This window comes from Populus nigra, chromosome 15 (genome assembly GCF_951802175.1).
Source record: "Populus nigra chromosome 15, ddPopNigr1.1, whole genome shotgun sequence".
Taxonomy (NCBI): Eukaryota; Viridiplantae; Streptophyta; class Magnoliopsida; order Malpighiales; family Salicaceae; genus Populus; species Populus nigra.
In genome coordinates, this window is record NC_084866.1 from 11208529 (window position 1) to 11219200 (window position 10672).

General features: G+C 35.6%; 1 protein-coding gene across 2 annotated transcripts; it reads left to right on the forward strand.

Annotated features, from left to right (window-relative positions):
* Window positions 1-1885: 1885 nt before the first annotated feature.
* LOC133674298 (glutamate receptor 2.8-like) lies at window positions 1886-6295 on the forward strand. Of its 2 annotated transcripts, XR_009835189.1 has the most exons (6): window positions 1886-2234; window positions 2697-4006; window positions 4095-4407; window positions 4511-4920; window positions 5102-5759; window positions 6009-6295. XR_009835189.1 is itself a non-coding variant. In XM_062095345.1 (5 exons), the coding sequence occupies exons 1-5, from the start codon at window positions 1970-1972 to the stop codon at window positions 5642-5644; spliced, it is 2841 nt and encodes a 946-aa protein (XP_061951329.1). In that variant the 5' UTR covers window positions 1886-1969; the 3' UTR covers window positions 5645-5842. The 2 variants fall into 2 exon arrangements, 1 of the variants encoding a protein (XP_061951329.1); XM_062095345.1 differs by lacking the exon at window positions 6009-6295 and having other exon boundaries at window positions 5102-5842.
* The last annotated feature ends 4377 nt before the right edge of the window (window positions 6296-10672 follow it).

The following is a 10672-nucleotide window of genomic DNA, read 5'->3' on the forward strand; positions in this document are numbered from 1 at the left end:
ACACGTTTGAGAATTTTGAATGGATAAAAAAAATAGAAAAAGTCGTGGAATTTGCTCAGAAGTCAATGGCACATAAAACCTCACAAGCCATCGTTTCAGCTTTGATGCTGGTCTCCTGCGTGATATTTTTTTTATTATTATTAATATGAATATTTTAACTAGTTTATTAATGTAACTCAAACTAAATTTTACGAGTTTTGAAATTAACAATTATATAAGTTTTAAATGATCTGAAATTTGTAGGACTCGAACTAATAATTTTTATGGAACAAAACTAGAACTTTATCAGTTAAAATACGCCTCTCAGCATAGTTTTCAGACCCAACTCGGTCCAAGGCCCAGGTTCAGAGTTTTGACCGAGTTACCCGGGTTAATTTTTTTAAAACAAAACGACATTGTTTTAGTAAAAAAAACAAAAGTCAACAGATTATAACCGAGTTTTTAACCGGGTCTTGCCAGGCCACACCAAATTTTTCCATCCTTTATTTTTTTTTTTTTAAACTGTCCCATTTCAATTTCTGATCAGCTGGAACATTTCTGATCAGCTGGGTTCAAGTTCAACCCTCCAAACCAGACCCAGTATCAAAACTATACCGCTAATAGTTCCCCTACGCTACATTGAAAATAAATATGGCTCTGAGGGGACAGTTGACCTATCAAAAGCTTACGATTTTAATCCATTAGAAAATCTCTTTGCAACGTTTTCTATGTGTTCTTGGACTCTTTGTAGTCCTTCTTCTGCTCAGTTATCTCCAATTGGTGTTCCTAATAAAATAATTGATGGCTTATGGCTTTAAAAAATAAATTAACTCTTGTTAATGATTTATGTATACATGGACCACTAAGTTACATAATTACCCTTTCAAGTCTATGGCACATGGTGTTTACTTGGTCGAGTCTGGCTTTCAGTTTTCCTACCTCCATATATACTCCATTGAAGGTAGAAAAGAAAGGCCAAAAAGAATGAAATGCATACTCCGAACACAAAAATCTCCCTATATATAGGCCTAAAAGAGAATATATATATATGTGAAGCACTAAATAAACCTTAATTTTTTTAGATTAACATAGTTGTTCGGGTCAGTTTGTGTGTACCTTAACTATTTTCACGAGTTTTGAAATTAACAATCATGTAAGTCTCCAGTAATCTTCAGATTTGTGAGACTCGAACTAATAATCTTTGAAAAATAAATTTAAGATCTAATCAATTAAACTATACCTTTAAGATGAATTCTTGTTTATAGGAAGAGGATATACAAAGACAAGAATTCAATAGACAGAGGGTGTCGAAATTTCTGTTGGGAAATTGGGGAGGGGGGGGTTTAAATTTCAATAGTACTAAAATTATGAGTATTTTGTCAGCTAAAGGAGTTTCCCCTTAATTTATTTTCTTTGATGAAAGAAATTTAATAGCAAATCTTGTTATTAATGATCTAATTAAAAATAAATAAACACTTGATAAATCGATTGCTTTCATCATTCAGTTTTCATCAATTCGTTAGAAAAAAATAAGTAAAAACTTTGTTTCTCTGTACACATTGCAATCTGGATAACAATTTCTTTTACTATCATGCCCTTTTAAAAAAATCATCTGTTAATGGTCGAGGGCAGAACTATTTTTGTAATAGGTACATTTCTTTCAACATTTTAAAGTTGACCGAGGATAAGACGGGAATTTCAATTTTAATTTGCATAATAAATTGATTTCAGTACCCTTGAAAGGTAGTTAGAAACACGGCACGGGTCAAGGCATCGATCTGGTCTTTACATGTTATCAAATATACTTCCATTTTATTTAGTTAATTATTGCCAAATTGTATTTGACTGCTAAATATTAAAAAACATATCTACCGTTTCAAGCTGAAGAAATGTCAGAGTAAAAACGCACACATATGTTATAGCTAGCCTATATGCTTGGTCTCTTAGCTAAGAACTACATATGATCTTGTTTTTATTTTCTTACGAATAAATGGCAATTCCGATGCAGAAATTCACCCTGCCTTTTTTCACCCTTCTCTTGGTTAATCTCTGGTCCAAGCAAATGGTGATCATGGCACTGGAGATTATACCAATAGGAGTAGTTCTTGATTTGAACTCTACAGTTGGAGAAATGGCACAGAGCTGCATGTCCATGGCAGTCTCCGATTTCTATGCTCTTAATGTTGATTTTAAAACGAGACTCGCTCTTTTCACTAGGGATTCCAGCAGTGATGTCGTTGCTGCAACTTCTTCAGGTATATGTGTATATTCTCATAATTTTCTCTCACACGCACAAGGCAGAAAAGTAACAGTGGCCAAACAAAACCACACACACAGGCACGCTGTTGTATTCTTCCGATTAACATGGCAGAATTGTACAGTGGCTACAAGATCTTGTAGCTGGGGTAAGAGAGCCCCAGTTAGCAGGGAGTTCATTAGTGCTATGCACCAGTCAAGGCTAGATTAGCGATGGAGTTATATATTCATAATTAGTGATTGAGGAATCGGCTTCATCTGACTTTAATTGATTAGAATCTGTTTTAGTTTCGGCTAATGGTGGCAGAAGCACTGATTAATACGAGTAACGTATAAAGATTTTATTGCTGTGACTGGGAAAATTGTGATTCGTGTTTTAGAGATAGAATATCTTTATTTATTTTGTTTTTTTTGTTTTAATTCCTTGTATCTAATTCAGTCATAGTCTTCTAAAAATTCAGTGCTGGATTTAATGAAGAATGAACAAGTGCATGCTATCATAGGGCCTCAAACGTCATCGCAAGCTAAGTTTGTAACAGAGCTTGGAGGAAAAGCGGATGTTCCGATTGTTTCTTTCTCAGCCACAAGCCCAACCCTTTCTGCAACTCAAAGCAAATATTTTGTCCGGACAGCCCAGGATGATTCTTCACAAGTGAAAGCAATAGCCAGCATTGTCCAAGCTTATGGTTGGCGGGAGATTGTACTGATCTATGAAGACACCGAATATGGAAATGGTTTGGTTCCATTTTTGTTAGAAGCCTTCCAAGAGATCGACACTCGAGTCCCTTATGGCAGTAGAATTCCATTGTATTTCAACGACACTCAAATCATGAGGGAGCTCAGCAAGTTGAAGGCGATGCAGAAGAGTATATTTCTAGTGCACATGTCAGCCTCCCTTGGGTCCAGGCTGTTCTTACTTGCCAAGGATGCAGGAATGATGAGCGAAGGATATGCATGGCTCGTGACAGCTGGATTATCCACCTTGTTAGATCCTATAGGTTCTGAAGTCATGGATTCAATGCAAGGTGTGTTGGGTATAAAGCCACATGTACCAACTTCAAAGAAACTTGAAAGTTTTAAATCAAGATGGAGAAAGAATTTCACCATAAGCAAACCACAAAGTAAGATCAATGAATTAAACCTTTTCGGTTTGTGGGCATATGATACAGTTTGGGCAATAGCAATGGCTGTAGAAAAGGCTGGTATTGTGCATTCTAGATACGTAAAGCCGAATACTAGTGAAAGCACAGTTGACATTGCTGCCTTGGGAAAATCTGAAACGGGGCCAAGACTCCTAAGCTCCATATTAAGCACAAGATTTCAAGGCCTAAGTGGGGACTTCCATTTGGCTGGTGGAGAAAGGGTACCTTCAGCATTTGAAATACTCAATTTGATCGGAAAATCAGAGAGAGTCATTGGATATTGGACTCCAGAGAGAGGACTCTCACGAAATTTGTATACTAATGGTAAAATAGCATATTCAACTTCCAAAAACAAACTGAAGGAGCCAATTTGGCCAGGAGACACAACCCAGCAGCCAAAGAGCTTGAGGATTGGGGTTCCACTGAAAACTGGTTTTAATGAGTTTATCGAAGTGGAATGGAATCCTGAAGATGATAAACCTATTGTTTCAGGTTTCACCCGAGATGTTTTCGTCTCCGTGGTTGAAGCATTACCATTCCCCCTTCCGTATGAGTTCATTCCCTTCGTCAACAAAAATAAGCAGAGTGCTGGGACTTACAATGATCTTCTCGACCAAATCAAACTAAAGGTTGGTGTTATGCTACTTCAGTTTTTTCCAGCATGCAAAAATGAAATTCAGGAGAAAGATTAACTTGTCTTCATTAATTGTCTTGCAGAATTTTGATGCTGCGGTGGGAGATATAACAATAATTGCCAATCGCTCAACATATGTGGATTTTACGTTGCCTTTTTCAGAATCAGGCATCACAATGGTGGTTTTGACAAAACGTGATGAGAGGGAAAACATGTGGATTTTCTTGAAGCCACTAAGCCTGGAGCTTTGGTTAACAACTGGAATAGCATTCATCCTCACTGGCTTAGTGGTGTGGGTGCTCGAACACCGTGAAAACAAAGTGTTCAGGGGAAAACCAGCGCAACAACTTGGCACAACGTTGTGGTTCTCCTTTTCAACCCTCTTCTTTGCACATAGTAATTTCTCTTTCGACTTGATTACACTAATTTTTCCTTTTCTTGATTTTCTGACAACTGCAAGTAAGTTCATGTTACTATAGAGCAAAACTTATGTTTTCAGGGGAGAAGGTGGTGAATAACTGGACAAGATTTGTATTGATCATATGGATTTTTGTGGTGCTAATCATATCACAGAGTTACACTGCTAGCTTAGCCTCAATTTTGACTGTAAAGCGGTTGCAGCCTACATTTGTTGATGTCAAAGAGATTAGAAAGAATGGTTACTTTGTAGGACACCAGAAGGATTCTTTTGTGAAAGACTTCCTCGTTAAACAATTGAACTTCAATGACACCATGTTGAGGGAATATAGCACTCCAGAAGAGTATCATGATGCATTGTCTCGTGGAACCCACAATGGTGGTGTAGCTGCTATCTTGGCTGAAATTCCCTACATCAAACTCTTTCTAGCAAAGTATTGCTCCAAATTTCAAATGGTAGGACCAACCTACAAAACCGATGGATTTGGCTTTGTGAGTCTCCCTCTCCCTGTCTGTCTCTCTCATGCAATCCCTCAGCATATTTTCAAGGCATATTTGTTTGGCCGTCGTTAGCTAGCTCCTTGAGCATAGAGCTGAACTGCTTAATTCTTGCAAGTGACCATTAAATCTTACCAGATGTCATTATAATCAATAGGATTTGTTTTGATACCAGGCATTTCCCCTTGGATCCCCACTGGTCCCTTACATTTCAAGGGCAATCTTGAATGTCACACAAGATAAAGATAAAATGGACGAAATTCAACGAAGGAACTTAGGTGGCGAAACCACTTGCTCAGATCAAGCTGCCATGGTACCCTCTGGTGGTCTTGGTTTACCCAGCTTCGGAGGCCTCTTCATCATCACAGGAGTTGCTTCCATGTCTGCGCTTCTGATATATGTCACGAAGTTCCTTTACATTCATTGGCCTGCTTCGAACACCATGGATCGAGAAAGATCCTTTTACTTGAGAGTTCTTGAATTGGCAAAACATTTTGACAAGGAAGATCCATCAGCTCATCATCTTAATGGAGCTGGGTCAAGAGTTCACCCTGTACCAAGTGTTGAAATAGTTGGAGCTTCACGTGATATCGATGATGCACGTAGCCATTCAAGGACTTCCAGTGAAGGATCTGGAGACATCATTGGAGATCAAGACCATGACAATCATACCCCAAGGAGCAGTGCTGCAAACCCCGAACCCCCACACACACCTTAGGCACTGCATCCTTTGTTTTTAGGGAAGTAACAATGCTAATTTCCAATGACAGTAGTGGGCTTCAGCTGGTGCTCATAGTTACATTCACTGGTTACGGATTGGAGAGATATTTATGGTAATGTTACTTAATTAGGAAGAAAAATTCTTTGTATCTAATTAAGCACCAAGATCCTCTCTTTTTAGTTACTATCACCAAAATTCTCTAACCATGATCAATGGCATATTGTAATCTTCTAGCCATTCATCCGATCCCAACTTTCCTATTGAATTAGCTATAGCTCATTTGAAGTTCTTTGCCGATGCTATTTAACTTCAAGAGGTGTTATTAATTCGGTATATTGATGGTTGAAGTTCTCATTGGCAGGTTTCATCAAGTTTTCTTTCCAAAAGCATCCCACATTCCATTTCAATTGTCTGGTTCGGACAATGATTGATGCTGTATTTTCTCATTATCTATGTTAGCAAGGCTGCTTTTTTCTGTGCTGGTTTTCCTGATGCCAAGGCTGGCTCTGTCGTAATTCTTCAAAGCTGAGTTAATTTCCTTGATACTTATGGTTTTTCTGCGTTTGCATTAGTTGACATTGCTGGGGATAAGGATATGTATTGCCTGATTGAATTAGTTTTCATTGTTGATAATAGAATTATACAGAGAAGAAAAATCCAGCATTACGAGAAGGGATAGATCCAAGATCAAATTATAATTCCCTTAACAAAAACATTCATGGTTACAATTCCAAACTATACATTTCAAGATTTTGTTGATGACCGATAAAAAAAGATACTAACCCTTTTGAAATAACTGGGAGAGATGGCTGAGTGGACTAAAGCGCGATCGTTTTTTTATATATTGAAATGGACGATTCCAGTGTTCTCTTCAATTACGAAGACCGCCTGGCCATGAAATCTTTCAATCTTTTATTTTAGCATGTTCATCAACAAGGATAAATGTTCCTTCTGAAATAGTTAGCCTCCTTGAACGAAACCAAAAAAATCATGCCGCTATGGCAAGTATGATTTCTGTTTATCCCCACCTTGGATCGCTCTATTTCATAGGTATAAATGCAATTTGTGTGTTGACGAAGACAGCATTTTACGCATCTGCTATTTCTTCTTCTCCTGATTAAGAACATTTTTGCTGGCAGTCGTCCTTATTGTTGTTGGATGTTTAGAAGAATAATATTTATGATTAAAGAGGATGAAGGCGTCGCTGCCAAGCAGTCTGCAACTTGGAAGAACAAATTCTTGTATTCTCCTTAGCTTTGAAAACCTTGTGAAGTCTCTCTTCTTGCATATCTGTTGATTTCGTGATACCGTGTGCCCCCCTGACCACACGCAGCACGGTCCCTCCGTTTCGCTGCGCTCTTCCATGAACATTAACGGAGTTGGTGGGGTTGATGTTTTTGCTTTAATTCTAACATCCTCGGCAAACAGGAGATCATCACGGTTGCATAAAGTGTAAATCGGCCTAATCATACCATTGTGGAATATATCTTCTGGAGATATCAAGGGTCCTGAAGGATTTGCGCATACGAAACTAAATTCCTCCTCCTCCTGATCTCTTACCACTGGTGGTAGACGTGGATTCTCGTGGTTTAAAAGCTGATCTTTATGGTGGTAATTGTTTTGTGTGGATCTCTCCTGCCGATGATCTTCGGTTACTTTCATTATTTTGCTGAAATCTTCCCTCAAACTGCCCACCATTAATTCTGTATATTCGGTTGCACTACAACTAGAATTAATGGAGCGTTCATTCTCACCCGAACTCACCTGTATTTCTCAACCACTCCAAATTCAACGCTGGGTTGACACCTGTGTGATCAATCATAAAGAGAGCTGGCTCGCTGGCATTGATGGAACAAGTTTTCTGGTGTTTGTTGTGGCCAAATCTTTTTGAGGGCCAAATTTCTTGAGGGAGTCCCGAAATATCGGTGGTACAGCTTAAGCTGTTCAGGGAATAACATAAGCAAAGGCTTCTGAGTCAGTTGCCTCGGCATCGCCATTTTAGTGAAGAAGATATGTTGTTGTGTCTCTAGGAATAGAATCCTCAAAATTTAAAAAGGAAAAAATGTCAAATTTTTGTGACTTAATAAAAATTAATATAAAAAAAAAGGTTAAAAGGGATCAAGAAAACACTATCTCTCAGGACACAATTGTATTGTCGATTTGCACCGTGTTTTTCTTTCTTTCTTTTTTTGTTCTTTTTTTTTTTCACTGCTGTCGTATAACTTGTCCTAGGCATGGTCCTGCGCTGTGTCGTGGATACATGTCATTTTTTCAATAAAATATTTAGGTGTTTTAAAATTATTTTTTAACAAATCTAATAATTTAAGTTATAGTCACCAACCAATTAAGTTTTGTTTGAATCAATGAGAGAAAAAAAAAAGTAATGATATCAAGCAAACAAAAATTGAAAAAACAACAATCAAGATAACTGGAAAAAAAAAACTTTTATCCAAGAGTGAAGAAATGATGTTATTTTTTCTATAAAATATTTAGGCATTGTAAATATATTCTAAAAAAAATCATATGACTCAAGTTATAGTCCTGACCAGTCAAATAAGCTAGTTTTATTTGAATCAGAGAGGGAAAAAACAGAATGATAGCAAGCAAATAAAAATTAAAAACAAAAGTGATGACGATAACTAGGAAAAAAAACTTTTATCCTGGAGTAGAAAAACAGTTTCGTTTAATTTTCAACCAATTAAATATGAAATAATGAAAAATGACAATTAAAAACTAGTGTGAATCAACTCGAGCTAGTATGATAGACATATAATTTGAAAATTAAGTGGTGAGTTAGTTCGGGTTAACTCGTCAAATTCATATCCTAGATCATGAGATCGAGATAACCTGGTCGAAAAAAATTGAAAAAAAAAACACAAAATAAATTGTTTTTTTTAAATGATGAACGATGAAATCAAAAAAGAAAATAAGTAAAAAAAAAAAAAGAACTATCAGCCCCTGTTGGTTATCATATCAAAAGCACCATATATGAAAAATCATAAAATTTTAATCCCAACAAAATAAAACATTGAAGGATGAGATTATAAAAAAATAAACAAAAAGATTCAAGATAAAAAAAAAATAGCAATTAAAATAATGAGACTTAAAAATCAAAATAAATTAGAGTGCAACAACAAATCTTTTATTTGAGAGTTAAATTGAAAAGAATAATAATTTTAATAAAAAAATCAAAAAAATCAAAAGAATTAGAATTAAATTGTAAAAAATTATATATCATAAGTTTGGATTGGAGAATAAAATGGAAAATCAGTAAAATTAATATTAAAGAGTCAAGGAAAAAAATCTAAAATCAAAAGAATAAGAACAAAATAAAAACAATGTGACAAATTAAGATTAAAGGTTGAAATTAAAAACAAAAAATTTTCTTATAAAAGGATCAATAACAAAAATTAAATATCAAAATAATAAAAACCAAAGTTAAAATAGTTAAAAAACAAAAAGGGACCAAAAAATATTTTTTTGGGGAAGGAGAGAGAGAGAAAAATCCACTAATGACAAATCATTCCTTTTCTGCCAACATGTGTCGTGCCATCAGGAAAGGACAATTTCAGTCACCAGAGGAGCTAATCACGCAATCCAAAATGCATAGGCACCACCCACACATTGGTGCTTTTACCATATGCGCAAATAGCTTTTTATTTTTAAAAAATAATTTATCAAACCAAAAAATAGAAGTGTTTTTAATGGTGAATTAACAAAAAAAAAAAGAGAGAAAAGAATGAAAGTCCCTTCATCATTTTACTATTTAAAAAAAAACTAAAATAGCCCTTCTAGTTTGTGAAAAATAAAAAATGAGGGGCCAAAATTGAAAATCAGGTAAAAGGGCAACCCTTCTCTAAAAAAAACGTGGTGTCCAGTGTTTTTTTTTGGAAAATTTTGCCTTATGATTGTTTTCAATTTTTTTTTATTCCTATAGTTTGATAATTAAGCAATTTGGTTCTAAAAAGTGATAAGGGAGAGAGAAAAAAAAGTTGGTTTGTCGGATTTTGTTGATAAAAAAATAAAAAAAAAATGGTGTTGAAGTATTCATCTTGAAGAGATAACTGTCATTAAGGTATTTTTAAACTTTCATGTTGCTGGAAAAAAAATGGATCAGGGTTGAAAAAAATAGATTTTATTTTTTTAATTGATTTTAAAGGTATTTTGAGTTGAGGAGTTGGTTTATTAAGGTTATAAAAATGTTTTTGAGATGTTTTTATATGAAAGTAGATTAAAATTTAGTTTTTAAAATAAAAAAACACCTACTTAATTTTATAGCTACTTCTCTAATAATAAAAAAATAGTCATATATACGACGCATTAAAATATCATAAGAGGTAGCTCCAGTTTTGCCCACCGTTAACAGTGTGTGTGTGTAACTGTGTATATAAAGTTTGTATTATAAATATTAATGAAGTGAAAATAACACTATTATTTTTATTTATTTTTTTCATACTCTGATTTTACTTAAACATGTTGGCGGCCTTTGATTATTGTAATTTCAATTTGATTCATCGAAATCACAATGTTATTAACAAGTCAAGTTAGGATTTTCTTAATTTACAAAAGAACATCGCATGTACAGAGGGACAACCATGTCGATTCATTGCCATATTATATTTATAGCAGAAGCTTGCTGGCATGCATTTTCCATGACCCACAAGTCTACAGATTTCGCGACAACTAATGGCATAGTAGAAGAGCATTCCTTTCCTGTCCTTTCTCTTGTCGAGCCACTACCGTCAGTACTTGACAGGGAAGAAGATACTATGAGGCAGGTGTACTTCCTAATTTGAACCCATCGGCTCCAGAAATAGCAGAGAGCTGCATATCCATGGCAGCCTCCGATTTTCGAACGAGGCTGGCTCTTTTCACAAGGGGTTCCAGAGATGATGTCGTCGCTGCAGGCAAACTCTTCCGCAACACACGAAGGCACCCATAAGAACACCATCACTCGTGGCTTTGTTGTTAAATAAAACCGCAGGGACATGGATGGCATTGTAATGACAAATAAAACAAAGAGAG

What these genes read in the sequence shown, in the direction of transcription:
- LOC133674298 (XM_062095345.1), top strand. Translation starts at nt 1,970, where the DNA reads ATGGCAATTCCGATGCAGAAATTCACCCTGCCTTTTTTCACCCTTCTC. An exon ending in CGTTGCTGCAACTTCTTCAG is followed by an intron (nt 2,235 to 2,696) that starts GTATATGTGTAT and finishes CTAAAAATTCAG; the next exon opens with TGCTGGATTTAATGAAGAAT. An exon ending in AACCCTCTTCTTTGCACATA is followed by an intron (nt 4,408 to 4,510) that starts GTAATTTCTCTT and finishes TTATGTTTTCAG; the next exon opens with GGGAGAAGGTGGTGAATAAC.